Source organism: Ovis aries, chromosome 11 (assembly GCF_016772045.2).
Source record: "Ovis aries strain OAR_USU_Benz2616 breed Rambouillet chromosome 11, ARS-UI_Ramb_v3.0, whole genome shotgun sequence".
Classification (NCBI taxonomy): domain Eukaryota; kingdom Metazoa; phylum Chordata; class Mammalia; order Artiodactyla; family Bovidae; genus Ovis; species Ovis aries.
In genome coordinates, this window is record NC_056064.1 from 53,357,092 (window position 1) to 53,384,122 (window position 27,031).

General features: G+C 57.7%; 2 protein-coding genes across 21 annotated transcripts in view; one reads left to right on the plus strand and one right to left on the minus strand.

The window, feature by feature from the left end:
- The first annotated feature begins 411 nt into the window (after nt 1-411).
- TMC6 (transmembrane channel like 6) lies at nt 412-17,982 on the plus strand. 12 transcript variants are annotated; one of them, XM_060394973.1, is made up of 22 exons: nt 412-655; nt 902-958; nt 3,277-3,418; nt 3,573-3,715; nt 3,879-3,974; nt 4,305-4,463; nt 5,855-5,960; nt 6,105-6,198; nt 6,445-6,702; nt 6,972-7,162; nt 8,268-8,412; nt 9,001-9,156; nt 9,564-9,715; nt 9,813-9,894; nt 10,048-10,145; nt 11,785-11,880; nt 12,151-12,226; nt 13,233-13,366; nt 13,508-13,684; nt 13,762-13,840; nt 16,696-16,763; nt 17,438-17,982. In XM_060394973.1, exons 3-22 carry the CDS (start codon nt 3,360-3,362, stop codon nt 17,532-17,534), a joined length of 2,466 nt encoding a protein of 821 aa, XP_060250956.1. In that variant the 5' UTR covers nt 412-655; nt 902-958; nt 3,277-3,359; the 3' UTR covers nt 17,535-17,982. The 12 variants fall into 12 exon arrangements, with proteins under 12 accessions (XP_060250956.1, XP_027829979.1, XP_042112225.1 ...); XM_027974178.2 differs by having other exon boundaries at nt 17,724-17,982; XM_042256291.2 differs by lacking the exon at nt 17,438-17,982 and adding an exon at nt 17,143-17,431 and having other exon boundaries at nt 902-997.
- A 5,220-nt stretch (nt 17,983-23,202) lies between these two features.
- TNRC6C (trinucleotide repeat containing adaptor 6C) overlaps nt 23,203-27,031 on the minus strand; it is a 116,492-nt gene continuing 112,663 nt past the window's right edge. For all 9 annotated transcript variants that reach the window (XM_060394971.1, XM_027974165.3, XM_060394966.1 and 6 more), the window contains one exon: nt 23,203-26,304. In XM_060394971.1, the coding sequence (XP_060250954.1) occupies nt 25,944-26,304 (361 nt within the window). In that variant the 3' untranslated portion in view covers nt 23,203-25,943. The remainder of the gene's footprint in view (nt 26,305-27,031) is intronic.

Below are 27,031 nucleotides of genomic sequence, written 5' to 3' on the forward strand. Positions count from 1 at the left end.
TCTGCCTTCCAGCTCACTTTCACTGCCCACCTTCCCAGGCTTCTCCCAGCCAAGAATGGCTCCCACCACTATCCAGAGCCCACCCTTTTCTCAAACCCAGGGCACTCTCCACTGGCCCCCTCCCGGACTCTCTCGAGGTCAGCTTTCTAGGTAGAGCTCCTGGGTGGACAAGATTCAGGTTGTGGTGGATGACCCCCCTGGAGGCTGACTGACCACTCAGCCTGCTTCCTCATCTCTGAACTAGGGTCACCGGTGCCCCCCACCCTGCCTTGTGGGTAATAACCGAGCAAATAGGAATGGGGACTGTCCCCACCTAGCACACAGGAAGTGTGCCGGAACTCGGCGGGAGAAACAGCAGAAGCCACGCCCAGACTGGGGTGGAGATAAGCCCCAGGTTCCACCAGTCAGTTTACGGGAGTTGCTGGAGGCTGTGCAGGAGGAAGGGGTTGCCCAATCTGGTGTGGCAGGGCCGGCCCCTGTTCGTGTGGTTTCGCTGCCTGGTGTTATTTTGATCATCGCTCTGAGAAGCGGGCAGGTCTGCGATTACTGTCCCCGTTTGAAACTTGGGGAACCTGAGTCCCACAGAAATTGGCTTCAACCAGAGACTAGAAGGCTTCTAGATACTCGGCCGCCTTCATCCTGCTCAGACCTCGGGGTGGGTGAAGATAAGGGTCGGAAGCTGGCGGGGAGAGGGCACAGTTCGCCGAGGGCTCGATGGGCAGAAGAAGCGGGGCGCCCCCCCAACCCCGCGGTCGGGTCACGTGACTTATCGGAGGCGGGTCACCACGTGGGCAGGGCTAGGCGGTGCAGCTCTGTGGCTCCGCCAGGTCTGCCTCGGTCTCGGGTCGCCCCGAAGGTCCTTGTCCACTCGCTCCCTCTGACCTCTTGGTCCCTCCCGCAGTTGGTGGAGTCCGAGCACAGTTCCCGGCGGCCCTTGCTGGGCAGGGGCGGGAGACAGGTGAGTCGCCGCCCGCCCCCTCTCCCCAGCGCTTCCCAGGTAAGCGGCCAGGATGTGGGACCCTGGTGGGGCGGGGCGGTAACTCTGGGGCTTGGGGGTGGTTTCCACCCCCTCCCAGCCCCATCCAGTTCCCCTGAGGCCACCAGCTCCACCCACTCCAAGTTCCTTTGGGACTCTGGGACCACTGGGCACTGAGTTCCCTCCCGCGGTTCTTCTGGATCTCCCCGAGTTTGACCCTCCGGAGGGTCCCGCTGGGGGACCGGCTGATCCCACTGCACCCCGCCCCTCCCCCACTTCTCTGCAGGTACTTCACGGGTAGGGCAGCGGTGTTTGTTTCTCCGGAAGGGAAGGGGTAGAGGCCACCGTAGGTACCACTGGTCGAAAGTGAGGGGGTGGGAGACTGGCAAATGAGGGGTCCAGGGGCTCTCAGAGCTGCTGCCGCCATTGGGCTTGGAGAGGCTGCCACTCTGCCTTGATGGTAGCTGCCCCCAGAGGACTCGCTTCAGGCTGGGGTGGAGTTTCTGGAAACTAGGCCCAGCCCTGCACCTCCCTACCCAGTCAGGGCTCAGTACTGGTGCACCCCGGAAACTCCTGCCTGACTTGTCCCCACCTGGGCAAGGGTCCCAGGGCCCTGGGTGCCACGCGGGCAGAAGTTCAAAGCAGTGCCCAGGTGCCAGTGTCCAGGTGAGCCTCTAGCCCCCACGCAGCCTCTGAGCACCTCCCACCCACCCTGCTCCTCCCTCCTGGAGAAGGGGTGTATGGGAGAGGCCTGTAGCCCAGAACTTGGGAAGGTCTGTGTTTCCTGGAAGGAATTCCCGCTCTAGACTGTGGGGGCACACTCTCAGCCCCAGCTCCAGCCACTTTTCCTTTCAGGTGAAGTCAAGTCCACCTCTGACCTCTGCTGGTTTCTCCACACTGCTTCTGTGGGAGGAAAGGGGAGGGGACTTGGCCTGTGTGGGGCCTGGGCTCTGAGACTGGACACTCCCAAGCCGGGGCATTGTCTGGGCACAGCCCTAGTGGGCTGGGCACCCTGGCCTCGCCTGAGGAAGCCCCTTGAGCTGAGCCAGCTTTCCTAAGTGCTGAGTTCCCTGGAGTTAAGGGTAGGGAGAGGGGCGGGGGTGAGGGGGACAGGGCAGACTGAGGGCTGGGCCCAGTCTTGCTGGGGCAGAGTCCTGCAGGCATCAGCTGGTGGCTGGGAGCCCGCTCCCCCTGGCCCTGCCCCACTCCCACAGGGTGGAGAGCCTGGACAAGGCCATTCTGGTTCTGTTGTCCTGGGTGATGGCAGAGCCCGGACAAAGGCTGGACAAAGGCTGCCTGTTTAAGGCCCAGCCCCCTCCCAAGCCAGCTGCCCAGGCCCTCCCCGAGCTGATGGAATGTAAGGAACTCTCAGGAGGGCTGTCGACCTTGACGTGCCCAGCTTGGCACAGGGTGACCGCCTTGGAGGGGGACACAGACGGGTGCAGCTGAGGCCATGCTCTCTGCTGTTCTGTCCGACGCTGGTGAGGGGTGAGGGCCTCGGGCCCCCAGCGGCTGGCTCCTGTGAGATTTCCGGCGGGAGGAAGTGCTGCGGGGTCATGGGTGGGCACAGGAAAGGCCCCAGCTGTCCTGACCTTTCTCCCCAAAAAGGGGACTCCCCGGGTCAGAACCTTAGGAATGGAGAGCCATATCCACAGGCCCCACCCGCCCATCCTCCTGCAGGAATGGCGCCACTGAGGAAACCGGTGGGGAGCTGCCCAGACTCCCCTCCCTTCCTTCCTCCCTAACCTCCCTCCTCCCCTCTGGTGGTGGAGTCGTCTCCCTGTCTGTCCATTCCTGCCTGCGGTTTATCTCGGGTCACTCACTGGGGCATCCCAGGTGGCGTTAGTGGTAAAGAACCCGCCTGCCAATGCAGGTTCAATCCCTGAGGTTGGGAAGATCCTCTGGAGGAGGGCATGGTAACCCACTCTAGTATTCTTTGGGATTGTCTGGTGGCTCAGATGGCAAAGAATCTGCCTGCAGTGCGGGAGACCCGGATTTCATCCCTGGGTTGGGAAAGTCCCCTGGAGAAGGAAATGGCCACCTACCCCAGTATTCTTGCCTGGAGAATTCCATGAACAGAGGAGCCTGGTGGGCTGCGGTCCGCGGAGGTCACAAAGAGTGGGATACGACTGAGTCACTAACACACACTGGACCATGTGTTTGGTGTTTGTCTGTGGATGGGGGCAGGGTAGGGTCTCAGGCAGCCCAGGCTGGAAGCGGCCCCTCCCACGGTCCCCAGGGAGCGGGTGGTGGGGCTGGGTGCCAGGCTCCCTTTGCTGTAACACTTCCTGTCTCATCAGATGGGCAGCGGGAGGCTCTGGAGGCCGTGTCCAGGCTCTGAACTGCGCTAGGGCTGCGGACTGGCTGGCAGTGGGCCTCAGACATGTCCCAGTCACCGGCCTTTGTCCTGAATGTCCTCGAGACCCCAGAGGACCCAGAGGGGTAGGTGCTCTGGGGTGGGGCGGGGGGCTGGGATGTGTCACCCCCAGGGAGAGGTGGGCTGGACCTCAGCCCTTTGGAGGGGGAAGGCTGCTGGGGCGAGGACTGGGTCAGCAGCAGCCTGACCTCCCCGCCACACCCCCCGTTCTGGATCCAGCAGCCAAGAGCCCAGCCCCTATGATGAGAGCGAAGTGCACGACTCCTTCCACCAGCTCATCCAGGAGCAGAGCCGCTGGGTGGCCGAGGAGGGGCTGGAGCTGCAGCAGAGGCAGCCGGGGACTGGTGCCCTGGGGGCCTCAGGTGAGCCCACCTGGCCAGGTGCTGGGATGCGGTGGGCAGGGCACTGAGCCTCTCACCCTCTGAGGAAGCCCCTCCTAGCAGCCTGGGGAGGGGCCTGGGTGGGGAGATCTCCAGCCGGCAGGATCTGTAGAACCTCTGGACAAGTCTTAACTTTGCTGGACAGGCAGCGACCACGAGACCCTGCTGGGGCCCGAGGGCGCCCCCGTCTACAGCATGGCCACGCTCCGCATCTTGGCCAGCATGCCCAGTCGCACCATTGGTGAGTGGGAGCCTTTCCCTTCGGACCCTGGGCCGGGCTGGGGTTTCCGGCTAAAGATCTACAGATCTCAGAGCTGGGCCCCTTTGGCCCACCTCACCCTATATACTGCCTGGAGGCCCAGCCCTGCCCCAGGCAGCCTCGCCGGGTTCTAAAAAAAATGACTTCAGAGTCATCATGGGGATAAAAATAGGCTCTTGGGAACCGGTGGAGCTTGAGGTCTCTTATGAAGGGACTTTCCTGGGTCCTGGGAAGCAGTGTGTGTTGGGGGGATGATGGTCCCTGCTCCACGTGAGGGGGCCGCATCCCTCCACTGACCAGTGGCCTCTGCAGGCCGGAGCCGTGGGGCCATCATCTCCCAATACTACAGCCGCACGGTGAAGCTGCGTCGCAGGGCCGGCCGGCCGCAGCTCAGGGACATGGGCCGCTCAGCCCGGCCCAGCCTCCGCCTGTACGACCTGGAGCTGGATTCTGCGGTCCTGGAGGAGGAGGGTGAGTGAGGGGGGATGGGGCCTCGCTGGGGAGGACATCTGCTGGCGGGGTGGGGGGCTGGGGTGCAGCAGGCTGTCTGAAGGTCCCCTGGAGTGAGGTCCCTTTGCAGGAGTGCAGGAGGGTCTTGGTGTCCCAGCCACTGGGACAGAGCAGCACAGGCCTCTCTGGCTGCACAGGGTTTGACTCTGCAGCCAGGCACTCTGCAGTGTCTGTTGAGCATTTGTAGTGTCACAGATGCTGGTATTGGCTTTGGGATGTGATGGTGGTGAGCGTACCCGATGCAGTTTATTGTCTGGTGAAACAGGAACCAAATAAACGGATAAGTGATGGTTAAAGCTCAGATTGAGATGAGATGAGATGAGATGAGATGGCTGGATGGTGTAGCCGATGCAATGGACATGAACATGGGCATACTTTGGGGGACGGTGAGGGATGGGGAGGCCTGGCGTGCTGCAGTCCGTGGGGTCACAAAGAGCTGGACACAACCCGGTGCCTGAATAGCAACAACAAAGCTCAGATAAGGGCAGCTGAGGAAAGGTGCCTGGCAGGAGAGCGTTGCAGAACCCATCTAGCCTAGAGGAATCCCGGGAGGCTTCCTGGAGGAAGTGACGCTAGAGCTGCTGGGGGCATGTGCAAAGGCCCGGGGGTGGGAGGCTCCTGGCTTCCCTGAGCATCTGGGAGGCTGGTGTGGAGGGGTTGGGGAACGAGAGAATAGCTGTAGGAAGGAGCAGGGCCCAGCACACAGGTCAGTCTTCAACCAAGTGATCTCTGGCCACAGCGCCCAGGGCCTTGGGCACTTCCTGGGGGCACTCCTGTGTCTCCCCTCCCTGTCTACCCGAGGCCCCCAGCTGGTGGCAGAGCAGTTAGCTCAGGGGTCAGGGTGAACGTTCCAGTTTAATTGTGCGAACCAGGCCGAATGTCTGCTTTTTCTTATCTGGAAAGAGTAGTTAAAATAGCATCCCCTTTCCAGGGTGAGTGTGAGGATGGAAGGAGAGAGGCTGAGGGGTGGCCAGATCTCCAGACCCCACCTTCCCCTACTGACCCCAGCGGGGCTTGGCATAGTGGGAAGTGGTGGGGGCTGGAGGGGCTGGGACCCCATTGCTGCTGAGTAGGGGGAGCATATGGGGCTCTGGTGCGTGGGGGGATCAGAGCAAGATGCTTGAGGGGCCCTAGGAGGGGGGTTTGGGTCAAAGAGGAGGGCACTGGGCTGGGCCTTGGAAGATGCTGGGAACTTGTCCTGGGCTCCCGGGGGTGGAGGTAAGAGAGGGTGACGGCTGGTGGGCATGTGGACCTGGCCGGGAGGCAGAGGCCTGGGTGGCAGGGGATGGCCACACGGCGGGAGGGAGGGCAGGGTGCCGCGGGAACCTCAACTTGCCCCCTTTCCCCTGCAGAGAAGCGGGGCCTCCTGGTGAAGGAACTCCAGGGCCTGACGGCGGCCCAGCGGGACCACATGCTCCGGGGGATGCCCCTGAGCCTGGCTGAGAAACGCTCCCTGCGGTCAGTGCCCCTCCGCCTCGGGCAGCCCCCAGACGCCCCTCAGCTGGGCGGGGCAGGGGGTGAGCCGGCTCCTGAGCCCTCGGTGGACGGCGGTTCCCAGTGGGGAGGGAGTGGACTGACCCCAGACGCTGCCTCTGCCCCCAGGGAGGAGAGCCGGCCCCCGAGGGGCAAGCGCAGGGCCCAGCGGCGCCGCGGGCTCCTCTCCTGTTGCGACCAGCTCCATGACAGCTGTGTCCTGGTAGGAGCATCTGGCTACCCGGGAGGGAGGGGGTGAGGTGGAGTGGGGGCGATGAGGGGGCCCTTTCTCCCTCCGAGTGATGCCCGTGGGGTCATCTCGCCTCCAGCCTGGCTCTGGGCCGGGACTGAGCTCCTTCCTCCTCTCACGGCGCCCCTGCGCTCCGGGCGGGACTGGACTGTGGTCTTGCTAGGGGCCGGCTCCCCGCCCCGGCCCCGCCTGAGAGCCGTGCTGCCGCTGTCCCCGCAGGCCTCGCACAACCTGGGGCTGGCGCTGCTCTCGGGGCTGCAGGCCCTGATGCCCTGGCGCTACGCCCTGAAGCGGATCGGGGGCCGGTTCGGCTCCAGCGTCCTGTCGTACTTCCTCTTCCTCAAGACCCTGCTGGCCTTTAACGCCCTGCTGCTGCTGCCGCTGCTGGCCTTCATCGTGGGCGTGCAGGCTGCCTTCCCGCCTGCGCCTGCGGGCCCGGTGCCCACCTTCACGGGCCTGGAGCTCCTCACCGGCGGGGTGAGGCTTGGTGGGGAGGGGGCGGTGAGCAGGCACCCTCTCGTTACACCCCACCCCATCCGCTGCTGTGACTCTGGCTCCCCTCGCTTTCCTTGGGACCCCGGAAGCCCCAGGGCGGCCACGGTCCTCCGTTCACCTCCGCATTCCCCTCACCCCCCTCCCCTTCTGCCTTTCTCCTCGCCCTGTCCTCTGGGTGCCCTGCAAGCCTGAGGGTGGGTCAGCTGCCAGGAGGGCAGACTCCCTGACCCTGCCAGGCGTTTTCTCCGCAGGGCCACTTCACCCACAGTGTCATGTACTACGGCTACTATAGTAACGCCACGTTGAACCAGCCGTGTGCCTCCCCACTGAATGGCAGCCAGTGCGCTCCCGAGGCGGGCAGCCTGCCCTACAACATGCCCCTGGCCTACCTCTTCACCCTGGGGGCAGCTTTCTTTATCACCTGCATCACTCTGGTGTACAGGTAATAGCTCTCTGCCGTGTGACCCCGGCTCTGAGCATCACTGACCCACCCATGCATCCATCTGTCCATTCATCCATCCATCTGTCTACCTATCCATCCATCATCACTCCCTCCATTCATTCATCCATCCATCTGTCCATCCATTAGTCCATCTGGCTACCCGTTCATTCATTATCTCTTCATCCATCCAGCCACCCATTCAGTCATCCATCTAGCTACCCACCCATCCATTTTCCCATCCATTCATCCATCCGAAGATTGAAGGCAAGAGAAGGGGGCAACAGAGGATGAGATGGTTGGATGGTATAATTGACTCAAGGGACATGAGTCTGAGCAAACTCCGGGAGATAGTGAAGGACTGGGAAGCTTGGCTTGTTGCAGTCCACCTTGGGGTCACAAAGTCGGACACAACTGAGTGACTGAACAACAGTCCACCCATCATCACTCTGTCCTCCGTCTGTCTATCAACCATGGGTTCGTAGATCCTTCCTTCCATCCACTTTCATCCACACACCCATGCACTCCACACACATTTGCTGTGCTCTGCTCAGGGCAGGAAGATAATTGAGCTTGGTGCATATCCTTGAGACGCTTGCTGTGTACGGGAGAAGACAGGCCAGTGAAGAGGCTGGGAAACTGTTGCATTGCTCAGGTGTTATGGAGCATGGGAGTCAGACCGGCTTCCCAGGGGGGTGGCCCTTGTATCACAGAGGGAGGTTAAATAAGGCAGCTACGGAAAGATGGTGTGCTGGTTCTCGGGAGAGGCAGTGCACAGGTCCTGAGGTAAGCCAGAAGCTTCTATAGCCACGTCTGGGTGGGAGGCAGGCGGTGGGGTGGTGGGGAGTGGAGGTGACCCCATTTCTAGCCCTTTGTGGCTGCTGGGCATCCTGCTGGACAGGTCTGACCTAGGGTGGCCGGTGGTCCACCCCAGGAGGCTGAGAGCTCTGGGCTAGAGGCAGGGCAGGGAGAGTGGCCGGAGGCCCATCAGTGCTGGCTGGGGGTGGGGGCCTTCTCTGAGTGGCCGGTACACTTTGTCAGATCTGTGTCTCCCGGCCTCTTCGCCTTCTGCCCCATCTCACCCCCTGCCTGGCTCTGCTTCTCCCAGCATGTCCCGCTCTTTCGGGGAGAGCTACCGGGTGGGCAGCACCTCGGGGGTCCACGCCATCACTGTTTTCTGTTCCTGGGACTACAAAGTGACCCAGAGATGGGCCATCCGCCTTCAGCACGACAACATCCGAACCCAGCTGAAGGTGAGCTGGGAGCTCACGGCCCCCTGGGGCTGTGGTCCGCCACCCCCGTGTCCAGGGGCACACCAGTTGGGGCCCTGCAGAAAGACTTCCTCTTCTCGAAGGCCCCGTGTCCTCCGGCCCTGGCAGGAAGAGGCCTCCACTGTGCCAGCTGGCCCGCACTCCCAGCGCCCCCGGTAGCCCTGGGGTACAAGTGAGAACAGTGAGGGCTGAGCTGGGGCTCCTGGAAGATCCTCTGCCTGTCAGGGGTCCCTGCTGTGGGATTCGAGTCAGGGATGCTCACAGTTTTGACCCAGCTGTCGGGCCCTCAGGGAGCGTCCCGTGGCTCCTAGTCGGTGAGGGAACAGCTGTCTGCAGGCAGCACGGCTCAGTAGGCAGGTGGGGGGCAGGCCACGTCCCTGGAGACGGGGCCTCTGTCGGGGGAGCCACAGGCCGTGGTACCAGGGGCAGCTGGGAGGTGAGCCCTGGCCCTCCCCCGACCCCAAGCCTCCCCGTGTGTCGGCTCCGTGCGCCACCCCCCGGGGTGTGGTGCGCGCGTGGGCAGGTCCCCGCATGTCTGTGCCCGGGTGACGGGCTTGCTGTCACCTGCAGGAGCTGCTGGCTGAATGGCAGTTGCGCCAGCGCCCCCGGAGCGCGTGCGGGCGGCTGCAGCAGGTGGCTGTGCTGGGGCTCGTGTGGCTGCTGTGTCTGGGCACCACGCTGGGCTGCACCCTGGCCGTCTACACCTTCTCGGAGCTCATGATCGAGGTGCGGAGACGGCGCGGGGGGCCTCCCGCTTTTATTAGCTGGGACCCCTGGCCTCCCACACCTTCCGCCCCGGCCCCCCACAGGACACTTTTCTCCCAGGACTTGTTCTCATTCTTGTTCTGTCTGATGCTATTATAACGTCCTTTTGTTTTCTTGTCTTTGGGTTTCACTTTTTTTTTCCGACACCTGTGTTCCATCCTCCCTTCTCCGCCTCCCGCCCCCCTTCCTGTGCGGTTTGAACACGGGGCTTGGGGTTGGGGAGGTGTGCCTGCCATCTCCACCTGCTCTGCACCCCCCCAGACCCCTCCCTGCGGCCCCTTCCCACCCCCCACCCTCTGGCCAGGCAGTGGACCTGACCCTGTCCTTGGGGCCCCTCCGGGGACCACTGCCCACCCCTGCCCCAGCAGAGCCCAGTGTCCGCCGAGCGGGAGGCTGTCCTGCTGCTTCTGCCCCTGGTGGTTTGCCTCCTCAACCTGGGGGCCCCCTACCTGTTCCGCATCCTGGCCGCCCTGGAGCGGCACGACTCCCCGGTGCTGGAGGTGTACGTGGCCATCTGCAGGTGCGAGGCCAGGTGGGCCAGGTGCGGGCTTTCTGGGGCGGGACCTCTGTCTCCCAGGCACCCCGCCCTCAGCCTGCACACCCACCCTTTTCCACAGGAACCTCATCCTCAAGATGGTCACCCTGGGGATTCTTTGCTACCACTGGCTGGGCCGCAGGGTGGGCACCCTGAAGGACCAGGTGAGGGAGGGCTGGCGATTACTGGTGGGGGCCTGGGGCTCAGGCCCTTCACAGTAGCCAGCCCTCACCTGACCTTCCCTGGCTCTGTCTGCAAGCGTCCTGGGGGCGCCCGGGTGGCAGGGGAGGGTGGGGGCTGAGGCTGCTCTGTTTCAGTGCTGGGAGAACTTCGTGGGCCAGGAGCTGTACCGGCTTATGGTGATGGACTTCATCTTCATGCTGCTGGACACACTTCTGGGGGAGCTGGTGTGGAGGTGAGGCCGGTGGACTGGGCCCTTGCACCTGGGCATCCCCTGCAGAAGGGCCCCTAATGTCCTCCCCTGTGTGCGTGGTGGAGGTGGGGGTCACCTGGGCAGTCCTCCGGCCTCTGAAAATCAGGACCTGACCCCAGACTGGGACCATAAATTTCCACCCATGACAGCTCTTCTGTAAAATATTGTTAAACTGAGAAAACCCCTGAGAAAACAGGATGTAGCATATTTTTGGATCGGAAAAGAAAACAGGTTTCAAGATGAGGCATGTGGTCTAATCTGTCAAGGGAAAAAAGGATCGGGAGGGAGCACAGAAAGTGGAAGGATGTGTTCAGCTGTGCTGGCTGCGGGGGCTGGCATGGCAGGTGTCACTTCCTTCTTTTTTGTGTTTTCTTTGAGAACATTGGAATTTAAAAATAATAAGATTTTTACTTAAAATTTTTTCAAGATTGATTTTTATTTCTGGCCTCACCTCGTGGCATGCAGAACTTCCCCGGCCAGGAATTGAACCCCTGCCCCCTGCAGTGGAAGCGTGGAGTCTTTACTGGACCGCCAGGGAGGCCTCGATAATAATAAAAATATCTTTTTTTAGAAATTTTTTTTCTTGGCCGTGCTGGGCCTTTGTTGCTGTGTGCAGGCTTCTTGCTGTAGTGGCTTCTTTCGCTGTGGATCACGGGCTCTAGGGCTCGGGGCTTCAGGGACTGTGGCACGTGGGCTCAGTAGTTGTGGCCCCTGGGCTCTACAGCACAGGCTCAGTAGCTATGGCGCACGGGTTTAGTTGCCTCATGGCATGTGGGATCTTCCGGGACCAGGAATCGAACCCGTGTCTCCTGCACCGGCAGGTGGATTCCTTACCACTGAGCCACCAAGAGGAAAACCGTCTCTGATAGCTCAGCTGGGAAAGAATCCTCCTGCCGGTGCAGGAGACCTTGGTTTAATTCCTGAGCCGGGAAGATCTGCTGGAGAAGGGATAGGCTACCCACTCCAGTATTCTTGGGCTTCCCTTGTTGCTTAGCTGGTAAAGAATCCGCCTGCAATGCAGGAGACCCCAGTTTGATTCCTGGGTTGGAAAGATCCGCTGGAGAAGGGATAGGCTACCCACTCCAGTATTCTGGCCTGGAGAATTCCATGCGAGTCCAGGGGGTCGCAAAGAGTCAGACAAGACTGAGCAACTTTCACTTCACTTTCGCCAGGGAGGGGGTGAAAGTTGCTCAGTCGTGTCCGACTCTGCAACCCCATGGACTGCAGCCTGCCAGGCTTCTCTGTCCATGGAATTTTCCAGGCAAGAATACGGAAGTGGGAACTTTTTGACCCAGGGATCGAACCCGGGTCTCCCTCATTGCTGGCAGATTCTTCACCATCTGAGCCACCAGGGGATAAGATTTTTAAAAAGCAGTAACACCTTTGATGCCAATGTGCATGTTTGCACTGGGGTGTATCACACGTGCTTAGAAAATGGACAGAGACTAAATCAGCTGCAGTGCGGACCCTAGTCCGCCGTCTCCCCTCGACATCACTGGGCACTGGGAGGGGTGGGCTGGCTTGTCAGCTTGCTGTGCAGGCCGGGGTGGGGTCCCAGCGTCCCTCGGGCTGGTCTTGGTGTTTGGTCCTCCTTTGTGACCCTAGGGCTCTTCTGCCCCAGGCTTTTCTCTGAGAAGCAGCTTAAGAGGAAGGGGAAGCCTGAGTTCGACATTGCAGGAAATGTTCTGGAGCTGATTTACGGGCAGACCCTGACTTGGTGAGCGTCTCCCTTGTGTGTCCCACTGCCCAGTCCCAGGGAGGCTGACCCCTTCCCGCTCAGGGCCCCAGCAAGGCCCAGTCCTGGGATTCTGGAGTGACCTGACCCCTCAGCCCCCAGTGGACCCAGGCTCCGGCCTCCTTGCTGGGCTTTCCTCGAGGTCTGACCCTGAGCCAGGCCTGGGGGGGCAGTTCTGGGCCTGGGGAGCAGCTCGGGGTCCAGGACCCCAGCCCCTGGGCTGCAGCCCTCTCCTCTCCATGCCCTCCTCAGGCTGGGGGTCCTCTTCTCCCCGCTCCTGCCCGCCATGCAGATCATCAAACTGCTGCTCCTCTTCTACATCAAGAAGGTAAAGGTACCGCTGGGTCCCGGGGGTGGGGGCACGGGGCGGGCAGCAGGCCTGGGGAGCGTGTGCAGCCAGGGTGGCTGCTGGGCCGGCAGACACGGAGCCCTGGGACATTAGAACCCTTCCCTGGCCTGAGCGGTATGCGGCTGGCAGCCCAGGGCCACCCTCTGGGGTCGGTCACACAGTCCCCAGCTGATCTCCGGCCCTGAATCTCTGCCTTTGGCAGGCTGGGCAGCATCCCGTTAGGGTGTGTGGTCATCACCACATGCCCATGTGTGCAGGTCAGGGCTTCCAGCCGGGGGGCTCAGAGGCGTTCAGAACCAGCACCCCTTTTCCTTTGCTCCCCGAGTTTCCTCATCTGTACACAGTGGATATGGGCGTCCCAGGTGACTCAGTGGTAGAGAATCCACCTCCTGAGCAGGAGATGTGGGTTTGATTCCTGGGTCGGGAAGATCCCCTGGAGAAGGAAATGGGAGCCCACTCCAGTATCCTTACCTGAGAGATCCCATGGACAGAGGAGACTGGAGGGCTACAGTTCGTGGGGTCACAAAGAGTCTGACATGCTTTAGTGACTAAACAATTAAAAAAACCTCACGGATGGTGCCCTAGGGGGCACTGCTGGAGATGATATTTATAAAGCAGAGGGCAGGGTGTCTAGCCCACTGGAGACCTTTAGTCAACGGAAGTGGCTGTTAGTATCATCCCTCCCGCTTACAAGTGAGCTAGCCAAGCATCCCCCCATGTCCCTTGGTCTCCCCTCTGCAGAAGGGGAGGTGGCCCCCTGGCCCTCCCCAGCCTGTGGGCTTAGATCCCAAGCGTCTGCCTCTCTGTCGGGCTGTCCTGAGGTCTTGGCTCAGGCTGGAAGCTGGGCTCAGGGTGCTGGAAGCACAGCACCCTCTCAGCCCACGGCCAGCCTCGGTCCTGTTTGCTCTGGGAGGCCCCACCAGGCCTGGGAGTGGGGGTGGTGGACGGCAGGGTGGTGGTGGCCGAACGCAGCCTTTGTCCCCAGGCCAGCCTGATGGCCAACTGCCAGGCGCCCCGCAGGCCCTGGAAGGCGTCCCACATGAGCACCGTCTTCGTCTCCCTGCTCTGCTTCCCCTCCTTCCTGGGCGCGGCCGTTTTCCTCTGCTACGCTGTCTGGCAGTGAGTGGGCGCCCGGCCTCTGGGGTGGGGGGTGTGGGGAGGGCCGCCTGGTGGGGCTCTGACTGCTGGCCAAGGTTCGGGTGGTGGGGAGCTGTCCTTTGCCCGGGCTCAGGGGTCGTGCCGCCCGCCCTCTGCCCCCAGGGTGAAGCCCTCGAGCACCTGCGGCCCCTTCCGGACCCTGGACACCATGTATGAGGCGGGGAAGGTGTGGGTGCGCCGCCTGGAGAAGGCGGGCCCCCGCGTCTCCTGGCTGCCCTGGGTCCACCGCTACCTGGTGGAAGACACCTTCCCCATCTACCTGGTGTCAGCCCTGCTGCTGTGAGTGACGGGGTCCCTGGCTTCTCCCTCCCCTGGGCTCCTGCGAGGGGCCCAGCCTGACAGCCCGTCTCCCGCAGGGCTGTGATCTACCTCAACATCCAGGTGGTGAAGGGCCAGCGGAAGGTTATCTGCCTCCTCAAGGAGCAAATCAGCAACGTGAGTGCCCCTCTGAGCCCCCCACCCAAGTCCCTCCAAGCTTCTCTCCTTCCCCAGATCTGGGCCGTAGAAAGGGGGTGTTTGCTAAGCGAACTGTATCAATTGAGATACATAGTTCATATTCATCAGAGTTGGAGGCGGCCAGGCTGCCCATCTGCAAGGACCCCACTGGGACGAGGGCTCCAGAGGTGCTTCTCTGACGACTCCACCCCCAATCCCAGTCCCCCAGAGGTCGCCCAGAGCTGCCCTGTGGGCTCTCCCTCCCTCCTCCCTGCTCAATTACTGGACCTCCCATCACCTCTGGGGCAAGTCACTGCCCCGACAGTCAGGGTCACTCGGGCTGGTGTTTGCCTGGACGGCAGGGGCCTTTCGCCTGGTCCTTACCCTGCCCAGGTCTGGGCTGGCGGCTCAGGAGCACGTGTCAGTGACGGCAGGTCTCCCTGAATACTCAGTGGCCTCTGACCTCATCCCCAGGGCCCCAAGCTTGCCCCCAGGACCCCGACATCACTCTCCCCACTGCTTTTTTTTTCCTTTTCTCCCTTTCCTTTCCGGTTTCTCTCTTGTGTACTCAATGCTTGAGCCCACCTTGGGGCTAGCTGCTGCCTGTGTCCCCCAGGCAGTCACATCAGGGCTGGTGGCTTCCCGCCACCCTGCATTAGAAATGACCTGAGGGTCCACTGCCGGGGGTCAGCCAAGGCGGGACGGGGCTGGGCTGTAGCCCGTGTGATCCTGCTGCTGGCTGGTGGTGCAGAGGCTCAGAGTCAGGTCTTTCCAAATGGGAGGATCCCCTGGGGACTGCTTCCACTTTATATTGGGTTGTAAGCAATGCAGTGCTTCTACAAACAGCAGGCAGGGCTCAGGCTGGGCGTTTTGGCTAAGGGGGTTGCCTGGCCCCAGCTGTTGGAAATGTGTTGTTTTTCCCAACTGGCTCGTGCTCTGCTGTGTAGATCTTCGGGACCTGAGGTGCCCGGCAGGATGCACAGGGGCATTGAGAGAGGAACCCCTGGTTCACCGCGTTCCGCCTGCCATTCCTCTAGGAACTGAAGGGCAGCTCCCCAGGCGGCCCTCGTGGTGGGCAGCGTCTCCCACCAAGGCCGAGCCCGGGCCCGGTTCTGAGTCTGGGGCTGCTGGTCTGAGCTCCGCCAGCACTCAGAGCATCTTTTCCTGGGACTGAGCAAGGCAGCTTACTCAGGCGGACGGCCCTCTGTACCCACCAACTCGATGGAGAGAAAATGGGGAGGGCCCATCTTGGAGGTGTGTCTGTCTCAGCATCTTCCCAGCTGAGCCAGGGTGCCCGGCGCCCGGACACATTCGAACAGAATTGCTGTTTGCTCTTTGTGAAGTCTCCCTACCAGAAACCCAGTCTGAGCCCGGAGCTTCATGGGCCCTGAAGTCTGCTGGGTGTTTAACCGAGTCCTCGACTTTAAGCCTTTATGCACTTTTCACAGTCATTTGTCGAAAGAGCCCTGGGTTGGCCGATTTGTTGTTGATCAGTCACTAAGTCACGTCCAACTCTTTGCGACCCCATGGACTGCAGCACGCCAAGCTTCCCTGTCCTTCACCATCTCCCAGAGTTTGGTTAAACTCGTGTCTGTTGAGTCGGTGATGCCATCCAACCATCTCATCCTCTGTCGCCCCCTTCTCCTCCTGCCCTCAATCTTTCCCATCATCAGGGTCTTTTCCAGTGAGTTGGCTCTTCGCATCTGGTGGCCAAAGTATTGGCTGATCCCTGCCCCAAAGATGTCCTTGTCCTAATCCCAGGAGCTGTGAATAAGCCACGTCACCTGGCATTGGAGTTGGGGGTGGGATCAGGATCAGTTGCTGTAATTCCATCTGCTGATCTGGAGGTAGGGAAGATTGTCCTGGATCATTCAGGTGGACATGATGTGATAAAGCCCTTAGGAAAGGAAATTGGAGAGTCAGTATCAGAGAAAAGGGTGTGAGAAGGACTTGACTGGACGCTGCTGGCTCTGCAGATGGAAGGAGGCTGAGAGCCCAGGGATGTGGGCAGACTCAGAAGCTGAAGAAGGCGAGGACAGATGCGCCCTGGGGGCTCCAGAAGGAACCAGCCCTCCTCACTCCTTGATTTTAGCCCAGTGAGACCGCTGTGGGCTTTTTTGTTTCTCTATTTCTGGCTGGGCTGGATCCTGGGCTTTTCCCTAGCTGCGGTGTGGGCTTCTCACTGTGGCGGCTCTCTTGCTGTGGGGCATGGGCTCCAGGGTGCGCGGGTGCTCCCGTCTTTGTGACGCATGGGCTCAGTAGTTGCGGTTCTTGGGCTCTAGAGCGCGGGCTCAGTAGTTGTGGTGCACAGGCTTAGCTGCTCTGTGGCGTATGAGGGCTTCCCTGTCCAGGGATTGAACTTGTGTCTCCTGCACTGGCAGGCGGATTCTTTGCCACTGAGCCACCAGAGAAGCCCTATTGTAGACTTCTGGTCTCTAGCACTGAAAGGTGTTGAATTTGTGTTGCTTTAAACCACTACGTTTCTGTCATCAATTAGGGCAACGATAGAAAACCCATACAAACCCCGATGACACAGTGACCGAGGTCAGAGAGGAGGTAATTTCCCCAGGGCAGACTTTATACATTGAGTCAGGCTGAGTTGGCAGCCCTCGCTGTGTGAATCAGCACGTTTCCCTTTTCACCTTGGCCTCTGGGAAGCTTAGGTATATCTATGTGTCCACTGTAGGGTTTTCGGTTTTCCCCCGTTCTTGCTTGGTACCTCTTGTCTCCTTTCTTTAAACTTTTTGTGCTCATGGGGTCAGATCTTTGAGAGCCCCGCCGAGTGCCAACTGTAGCAGGCCACTTCTGGATGGACATGCAGTGGACAGCTGCTCTCTGTGTTCCGGTGTTTCTAGGAGGGGGAGGACAAAATCTTCTTGATCAACAAGCTTCAGCGTGTCTACGAGAGGAAGGAGAGGAGCAGGTGAGGGGCCCGGGAGGGGAGTGTGCAGGGTCGGGGAGCAGGGAATGGACAGAGAGGCCCCTTCCTTCCAGGGGTCGGGGATGGGGGGTGGCTGCTGGCCTCCCTGGGTGGCCCTTAACTTCTTGGGACTCCCCTGCCCCTTTCCCCCGCCTTTTGTCCTCGGGTGTGTGGGGCATTTGGGGCAGGAGGAAAACTTAAGTTTGGTGAGAAAGGAAAAAAGGAAGTGAACTGTGTGCAGGGGGCAGGGTTGAGTTGGGGTCTCTCACGCCCTCTTCCTCCTCCTCTCTGCATCCCGTCTTGAGTCAGGGGGTCGGTCTAGCTGGCCGTCTCCTCAGGCCCACGCCCCTTTCTCCCCGTGGGGTGAACATCCTGCCCCCAGATGCTGCTGTATCAGGAGCGCAGGGCCTGCTCCCACGGCCGCACATCTCTCCCTGCACCTGTTGCCTGTGCTTAAGTCTGGGGATGGGGAGGCACACTCAGACATCTTCCTGCCGCCTGGACAGACAGACACACTCGGGGATGCACACACCCTTCCTCAGCCCCCGCCCAGCCAGGGGGGCTGGCTGAGGTCTGCAGGTGGAAACCCTTGGGGCTCCCCCTCCCCACCCTAGGCAGCAGGAGTCCCCCCCACCCCAGAATGAGCCGTCTGATAAGACATCCTCCCCACTCCCCAGCCAGGAGGAGGGCATGGCAGCCCACTCGTGTCTTTGGCTGGAGAATCCCATGGACAGAGGAGCCTGGCGGGGCTGCAGTCCCTGGGATCACGACTAAGCATGCGTGTGCCCCCGGCCAGGCATCAGTGGTGAATCCTGGCCTCTTCCCGCTCCTTCCCCTTCTCTCCAGGGGTCTGGAAGCAGCTCACGAGGAAGCTGCTAGCTAGGCGTCCTATGGCCTTGGAGGGGGTGACTGGTGTGCACTGCCCGAGGCCGGGGGCCCCTCGCTGACTTCCCTTTCTGGCAGGGCCGGTAGAACTGAGGAGGCCATGACACCCCCAGCCCTGTTCACAGACGACTGGGGCGCCCAGTAAGAGTGCCAGGCTGGCAGCCTGGTTCCTGCGGCCCTGCAGGCAGATGCTGCCTGGAAACGACTCCGCTGGGACATGACTGGGGACGGGGCTCAGGGGGCAGGACTCTGCAGCCCACCTGAGGGGGGAGCACCCCCTGTGAACCCTGCCCGGCACTCTTTATTTATTCAGATTAAACATTTTTTGCAAAATGGGCTCATCTCGTGGGAGTCTGTGCTTGTACCCAGGCCTGTCCAGGCGTGCGCAGGTATGGCCGTGCCCCCGGGGCCTGCAGCCTGCCTTCTTCTGCCTCCAGTTTCTCCCTCTGTTTCTTCAAGGCTGTCTTCCTGGCCAGGCTCAGCCCTGTGGCCTTCCCCAGTGCTGGGCTCTGGATGGAACAGACTGCAGGTCTTCAGTGCTGCGTGCAGGGCGTCCTCTTCTGGCGCAGCCCCTCGTAGCACGGATGGACCGCACCGCAGCTTCTGGGGCTGCTCGGCCAGCCCCGCCTGTGGAGGGGTGGGGAGGTGGGGAGGTGGGGGGAGGAGTACAGGGGACAGATATGGAATGTGTGGTGGCGGATGATGAAGTGATGCTTTCAGTGGTTACTGGATGGAGGGCAAATTTAGGGAGGGACTGAGGTGGGTCATAGCTTTTCTTCCAAGGAGCAAGTGTCTTTTCATTTCATTCGGAAGAAAAGCTATGACCAACCTAGACAGCATATTAAAAAGCAGAGACATTACTTTGCCAAACAAAGGTCTGTCTAGTCAAAGCTATGGTTTTTCCAGTAGTCCTGTATGGATGTCAGAGTCGGACTGCGAAGAAAGCTGAGTGCTGAAGAATTGACGCTTTTGAGTTGTGATGTTGGAGAAGACTCTTGAGAGTCCCTTGGACTGCAGGGAGATCCAATCAGTCCATCCTAAAGGAAATCAGTCCTGAATATTCATTGGAAGGACTGATGCTGAAGCTAAAACTCCAATACTCTGGCCACCTGATGCAAAGAACTGACTCATTGGAAAAGTCCCTGATGCTGGGAAAGATTGAAGGTGGGAGGAGAAGGGGACGACAGAGGATGAGATGGTGGGATGGCATCACCGACTCTATGGACATGCGTTTGAGTAAACTCCGGGAGTTGGTGATGGACAGGGAGGCCTGGCGTGCAGTCCATGGGGTCCATAAGAGTTGGACACGACTGTTCAGACATGAACATGTCGGACAGTTCAGAGCAACTGAACTGAAATAAGATGGGTCATTTGCTAATGAGCCGCGGAGAGAGGAGCCTTTGGCGGGTGGAAGCGCAGCCAGCATCCAGACCTGTGGCAGAGTGAGGTGACCCCAGTCCTGCCAGACACAGCTTGAGGAGACTGTGGCATGCTGTGGGCCCAAGGGTGCGGGGAGGAGGGGACGGAGCTGTCACTGACCAGGGCCCGCTGTCCACAGGGGCTGGGGGAGCAGCCCTGTGGGAAAGGATGGGAGAGTAGCGATCCTCAATCCTCATCTCCATGGGGAACCTGGGGGAGCAGAGCCTGGCTTGGGGGGCACAGGTGGGCTGTGGAGATGCCTCTGCCATCTGCCACACTCCCAGCTCGGCCCATGCTAGCCCCAGATGGTCCCTGTTTTGAGGACTGTCCCACGTCGAGGGGGTGCTTCTGTGTTGGCAGACGTGCGGGACAGATGCCACCTGACTTTCTCGGGAGCCCAACGTCAGGACCCTTGCTTGTGTCTAGTACCAGGCAGGTGATGCTCGGGGACCTCTGCGAGGAGCCGGCAGCAGCTCTTGGCTGCAGTTCCGGGCGTGAGCACCGCTGGGTGGGTGAAGTCAGGTGGGGGGACTTGACCTGGGCTCTCGGGGCCAGCAGCCTCGGATGCTCAGCTCCGCGTGAAGGGCGCTTTTGGATGGGTGGATAGACATCATAAATTGACCACGTCCAGTCTGAGCTGGTGCCGCCAGTTTTGACTGGCTGGCCTCACTTTGCCTGCCTCGCAGTGACTGTGAGTTCAGGACAAGCTGCTGCTGACAAATAGGCCAGAAGCCTGTGGGTATTTTTGCAGGCACTGTGTGCGAGTCAGGTGGTGTCCCTGGCTATTGACTCGAGCGCTAACCAAGGTGTTGCTGTGAAGGCATTTTGCAGGTGCCCAGCACCCAGTCAGCTGACTTTAAGGAGATTATCCCCCGCGATGTGTGTGGGCCTCGTCCAATCAGTTGAAGGACCTCAAGATCAAGACCGAGGTTTTCCAGAGAAGAGATTCTTCCCAGGGCTGTGGCACCCAGCTGCCTGGCTGGCAGGGTTCAAACTTCAGAGTCACTAGCTCCACCCCCGTCCCAGTTAGTTCTCTTTCCAGGCACGTCCATCGCCCATCAGAGTGGCTTCTGATACACACGTGGCCTCAAGGTCCTCCAGCTGTAATATTCTGTGATGGAGCCTGAGAGGCCCTGACCAAGCAAGGCTGTGGAGTCACAGGGGCCCGGGTTTGATGCTCATCAGCTCATGGCCTTGGGCACATCCTGTGACCTCTCCCAGTCCCTGTTCCTCACCTTTTGGGGTTGTTGGAACAATGGGCATAGTCCCATGGTGCTTAGTACCATGCTTGGCACATTACAGTTTTGCTTTAAAAAAAGAGAGAAAAGAGCGTAAACTGCCAAATGAGACCCACTGGGCTCTTGCAAATGGCTGAATTCCAGTGGGTGGGAGGCCGACGGTCAGCCCACCGACAGGCTCCCTCTGACACCACCTCTGCCTTGGCCACTCAGTGGAATCAACTGGGGAGATTTAAAGACCCTGGTGCCTGGACACTCGACCAGACTCTGGTGGATGGGTTTAGGATGTGCCCTGGGTTCTGGGATTTTAAGAAATTTCTGGATAATTCTGACATGCAGTCAGGACGGAGAACCAGCATCTGAAATGTCACTTTTGCTTGGAAACAAGCTTCTGGATTTCACGGTGACTGGGGAGCCAGGCTCCCGGGCCACACCTGCAGCGCGGGGCTGCCATTCAGGGGCCAGTTTTCCCAGGTGGTGGTAGTGGTAACAAACTGCCTGCCAATGCAGGAGGTGTGGGTTTGATCCCTGGGTTGGGAAGATTCCCCCGGAGAAGGCCACGGACAGAGGAGCCTGGCAGGTTACAGTCCATGGGGGTGCAAAGAGTCGGACACGACTGAGCTCACACTTATACGGGTGAAGCCGGTCGACAGCACTTCTGCTGGGAGAGCTGATGTATAGAAGCTATAAGTTAACCGCATGTTTCCAGCACGACTCCTATGTGACTTCTTCTTGATCCACCCCACGTGCTCTATTCTTGCAAAGAATCTTCTTGAAACACCTTCCTGTCTCAGTGAACACACACTCAGCTCCTCGGGTCTTGTGGCTTGTCATTAGAATCAGGGCTGGCCAAGGTGGCTCCTTCCCGACCCTTCTCCCCATTCAGAAGTCCCTTCTCCACACACCAGGCTTCTCCCCGCTGAGCATCCTGCCTTCTTTGCCTTCTCCCACGGTGTTGCCAGAATGAGTTAAGAAAAAAAAAAAGCACAGTTCTGAGCCTCCAATTTTTCTCTTGACTCCAGACACCAAGTCTCCTTCTCATCTGTGGGTACCAGGACCCACCCCTGCTCCAGGCCAGAGGCAGTCACTCATCCTCCTCTGTCCTCCCACCTGTCCCATTTCCCTGGGCTTGGGAGGAAAGAGCCACCTCCTCCAGGAAGTCTGCCTCATCTTCGGCCATCCTGGTGGCACTGGGCTTGTTCCAGTGAGGCGCTGGACAGTTTGCTCCCCTGTGGTGACTCTGGACTCACAGGGGACCAGGTGAATGCCCGGGGAAGTGCTGGCTGGAGGTCCCGGTGGAGTCGCGGCCTCCAGGTTTACACAAGTTCAGGATGTCGGTGTGTTGTCCATGTGCTGAGCCCATGTCCTTTAGCCCTTCCTCTCCTGATGCTGGTCCTCCTGTGCTCTCCTCCTGGGTCTTATAGAGAGGCCGGTCAGACAGGAGCTTGCCATCTTGACCTCCGGAGCCAACCTGGGTCCTGTCTTCTCAGTAAAATGTGGCCAAGGCCCCTAGGAGCGTAAGAGAGAAAGAGACACTCGCTCCATTGGTCTCTGAGCAGAAGTCACAAAGGACGTTTAGGCTGGTCTTCAAGAGGGTTCTTCACAATCCCAAAGAGACGGCAGAACTGGCGCTGAACTTTCGGTCGCGGCAGGCAACCCTGGGGTGGGCTGGGGGCCAGCGCCAAGTGCTCGGACTCCTGACTGTGGCCTGAAACCGGTGGGGACAGGCTGCTGCTGCTGCAGCCCATGCCGTCACTTCAGCGGTCCCCGTACAAGGCGCTATGCACAGTCAGCTAAGGCTGGGCCTCCCTGGAGGGCCAGGGGTTAAGACTTCCCCTTCAATGCAGGGGGTGTGGGTTCGATCCCTGGGTGGGGAACTAAGATCCCAAGTGTCTCTCAGTTCAGGCACTCAGTTGTGTCTGACGCTTTGTGACCCCATGAACCGCAGCACACCAGGCCTCCCTGTCCACCACCAACTCCCAGAGTCTACCCAAACCCATGTCCATTGAGTCGGTGATGCCATCCAGCCATCTCATCCTTTGTCGTCCCCTTTTCCTCCTGCCCTCAATCTTTTCCAGCATCAGGGTCTTTTCAGATGAGTCAGCCCTTCTCTAACCAACAAAAGACCTTCACACGATCAAAAAAGACCGTCACTACTCTTTTCTGAGTATTCTTTAAAAAATTATTCATTTTTAGCTGTGCTGACTTCATTGCTGCGAGGACTTTTCTCTGGCTGTGGCGAGCAGGGGCTGCTCTCTGGTCGCAGTGCTCAGCTTCTCCCCGCGGTGGCCCCTGTTGCGGAGCATGGCCCATGGCCCTCAGCAGCTGCGGCTCCCGGGCCCTACGGCACAGGCTCAGCAGCTGCGGCCGCCGGGCCCTACGGCACAGGCTCAGTAGCTGCGGCTCATGGGCGTAGCTGGCATGTGAGATCTTCCTGGATCAGGGATCAAACCCATGTCTCCTGCGTTGGCAGCTGGATTCTTAACCACTGAGCCACCAGGGAATCCCTCTTTGGCTATTTCTGATACCCAAACTGGGTCATGGGTTGAGAGCGAGCAGCAGTCCTGGGCTGCAGCCACATGGCACGGTTGCCCCAGATGGTACTGGTTCCTGGACGGAGCGGGTGGGTCCAGGCAGGTGGCTGGCGGGGAGCCCCTAGGCTCTACTGCATTTCGATGACTGTTGAATGCAACATCCCAAAACAAATGGTAAAATCCTAAGTCAGGCAACTGAAACGTGGAGTGCACCTACTTACATAAGTAAACTTTTGAGGACAGCATGGAAAGACACAGGGCATTTCTACACACAGTAGGACAGCTCTCTCTCCCAAAACATACAAAGTGAATACAGATGACATTCCTCTTTGAAAAATAAAAATAAAAAACACATTTATTCTAACAGCCAAGAAAAAAAGAATTGCCATTTATTAAGATTCAACAAAGCATTGTACTTTTGAAAGCAACTTTCGGTGCATTTTCTTCAACAATCACATTCTATGAGGAAAAACATTAAAAGCCACAAACTTGTCTTTTAATCTCAGAGTTACAGACGTCTTTAATTCAAAATAAAAGGTCAAAAAACAAAACAAAACAAAAAAACAAAACCCCAACAAATCCCACCCCAACAACAACAAAAAAACAAAAACGGAGATTCTTTACTTCCATCCCCAATTTAAAAATATCAGTTTTCTACAACTTGATGCTAAATGCAGCATGGGAAGCTGTATGTCTGGGTGCACACGGGCACGCACGCACGCACGCACGTATATTTGGTGTACATAGGTGGGGACGTGTACATCAAATATACAGAGCGCATGTAATGGCAAATGAGATGCGCTTACTCTGAGGAAGGTCTGTTTAGCTAAATACACTACTGAACTTGAGAAAAAAGTCTTGAACCAGTTTGTGCATAGTTCATGATCCTCTATAAAACCAGCTTTTGTTGATCTGCAATTTTGCAGGAACTTCTTTTTTTTTCCTTTTTTGTCTTTTTTTTTAAATTGTTTTTTTTTTGCTTTTTTGTTTTGTTTTGATAAAACCATTAAAAAGCTAATTAAAAAAAAATGTAATGCACAAGTTTCCTGATCAAGCAGGCAGGGAGCACATGTTCATATATTTTTTTTTTTTAAACATACTTGAGGGTATGTTACTCCATTGTCTCTTTCTTGCAAAACAATCAAAACATTGATCATTTTTTTAAAACATAAAGCAATTTTTAATATATAAAGCACTCTTCGAACATCTATTTCCTTTGAGTCCATTATTTGGTACATACGTAACTGCTACACGTTAGAGATTAGGTATCTTTCTTCTTTGTGGGTTTTTTTTTTCCTCTTTTTTCATATTTTTTTCCTTTATTTTTTAATTATTATTTTTTTTAATAACATCTTCAGTGCTAGGAGTTGGGTGGCAAAATGCATGAAATGGTGTGGAGCTGTCCCTCGGGAACCCTGGTTTTCCTGAGAGCGCGTCCGCGTGTGCAAGACAGTGACCACAACTCGTCACCTCGACGAAGGGGACAGTCGACAAGAGTCCACGACGATGGCCGGAGGGGAAAACAACACTGTTCAATCCCAGAGCTCTGAAGTAGCGGATCTGCGTTCTGAAAATAGGTTTCTTTACGACAGAAGTCTTTTTTTCTCTTTTTTTCTTTAAATTCCTTTTTAAAATTTTTTATTTTTATTTTAAAGTCTGAAGGAGAAAAAAAAAAAAGGTCTGTAAACAGGTGGGAGCCCTCACCACTGGCTCCGATGAAAGCAGTCACAACCCACGCCCAAGTGCTTGTCTCCCTTCCTCTCGAGGAACCATCCATCCTCTACAAGGATCTATGGCCACAGCTCAGCGAGTTTTTTTTTTTTTTCCTTTTTTCTCTTTAACTTTATATTCCAAATGGAAAAATGGTGCAATACTCTGGTAATAATTTTCTTGCATTAGTCCACGATAAAAAGCTGCTAAAGGTAGGTATACATATTATTTCTCCAGAGATATACACTGTAATTTTTTTTAAACGCAATTAACAGAGTCCTTGAGTAAACATTTACACATGAATTGTCACCAGCCCTGTCCTATGAATTTTCTTGAACGTATAGGATTAGCTAGAGGAAGGGCAGGGACACTCAGTGCAAAGTTAGAAGCTAATAATAAACAACAAACATTTGACCAATGCGCCAAAAAAAAAAAAAAAGCACATACTGAATAAAAGGGAAAACCCACAGTTACATCCCTCACACACTTAACACATGAACACAGAAAGTGCGCAGGCACGCACGCGCGCGCACACACACACACGCTTGTTTCCACACACACACACACACACACACATAGGCTGTGAACTTAGAAATGTTTCCTAGAGCCTGTTTCTGCGTACTGATGTCAACCTGGAAGTGTAGAATTAGAAAGTGTTCACATTTCATTATTGGCCTGCTGGATTCAAGTATTTGCATGTTTGATATGTCTTTTTTTTTTAACTTTTAAAAAATATTTTTTTGGGGGGATTAAAAAAAATGACATGAAAAAGTAATGGAACAAGGGTAATGTGCATAGGCGGATCCGTGGGAACAGAGAACAGATCACAGACCGCTCCTTCCGCCCGGCTCCGGGCCGGGGCCGCCGGACCGTGTCCGGGTGGTGGACGCCAGCTCCCCCTGATTACGGGCCGCCTCTGGTAATGTGCATAATCGTCACAGGCTCGTTTTAAATAGGCTTTCTCGTCTCCCTCCCTCCCTCCCTCCCTCCCCACCCCTCCCTCCCTCCCCACCCCTCCCTCGATAAAATAACCCTTTCCAGCCCACAATCTGAAAAGTGCCCTTCATGATAGAACTATTCTAAGCAGCTTTTATACTTAAAAAAAAAAAAAATCAAAATGACAACACACCGTACAAACATAAGACGACACCAAATAAAAAGCTGTGAGAAGCATCCTGTCGTGACGCACAACGCTGGCCCAGCGCGGCCGCACTGTCTCGGGGACAGTTCGCAAGGCCTGCATGTGGCCAAGGTTCGTCTTCAGTACTGGACAGAGGTACTCGAAAGGGCTGCCGGGCGGCTCCGGTCGGGCAGGGTCCTCAGCAACACCCGGGCTGGAGAGGGTCAGCATGTCCTCCTGGAGCTGATGACCGCCGCGCCCTCGGGGCCGCCCAGGGCTAGATGGACTCCCCACTGAGAAGGTCACCAGGGAGCAGCGTGTTCAGCGGGGTGGGGCTTCCGATGACCCTGCCGTCGTCGCTGCTGGGGGGGCCCCACAGGCTGCTCGAGTACTGGGGGACCCCACCCCACAGCAGGTCGCTGCTCCCTTTGCCGGCCAGCCCCGGAGCATTCCAGTGGCCGGCGTCGCTCCGCACCAGGCCGTGGGCGCTGCCCGAGGCTCCCAGCCGCGTCTGGCTGGTCCCCGGGCTGGGCTGCCAGCTGGAGGTGGGTGGCAGTGCTTGGCCTTGGGCTAAGAAGCGGTTCACTTCTTCTTCGCCGGCGAACTCGGCCAAGATGGTAGTGTTTCCCAGAACACACCTGAAAGGGCAGGACAGCAACAGAAATAAGAGCAGGCGTTTTTGAGAAGATAACACAAACTCGACAAATCTTTAGTTAGACTAACCAAGAAGAAAAAAAAAAAGAGGACACAAAATCAGAAATGAAAGGGAGACATAATTGACAGCACAGAAATACGAACAGATATCTGAACTCCCTTGCTTAACTACAGCATTATTTACAGTCCAGATATGGAAATAAGCTGGTAGTCAACAAAGAAAATGTGACACACAATGGACTACTGTTCCGGCACAAGAAAGAAGGAAATCCTTCAACAAAACAGACTAATCCTGAGGACCTTATGCTAAGTGAGGTAAGTCAAAGATCAGATAAATACTGCATGATATATTTTATTTGGAACCCCAAAAAGCCAAACTTGTAGAAACATTTGAGAGTAGAATGGTGGTTTCCAGGAGCTGTGGGTGGGGAGATGGCAGAGGCTGGTCAAAGGGTACAGACGTCCGGGTAGAAGATGACTAAGTTCTGGGGAGGTAAGGTACAGCCTGGTGACCACAGTTAACAGCTCTGTATCGTTTATGTCCAAGCTGCTAACAGAGCAGATCTTAAATGTTTTCACCACAAATGGGAAGTAATAATTACGTGCCCTGATGTCCTGTTAGCTCACATGGTGGTGAGCATTTGGCAGTTATAGAAATGTGTCAGGACAACAGGCACCACACCTCTGAACTGACACACTGCTGTTGTGCAT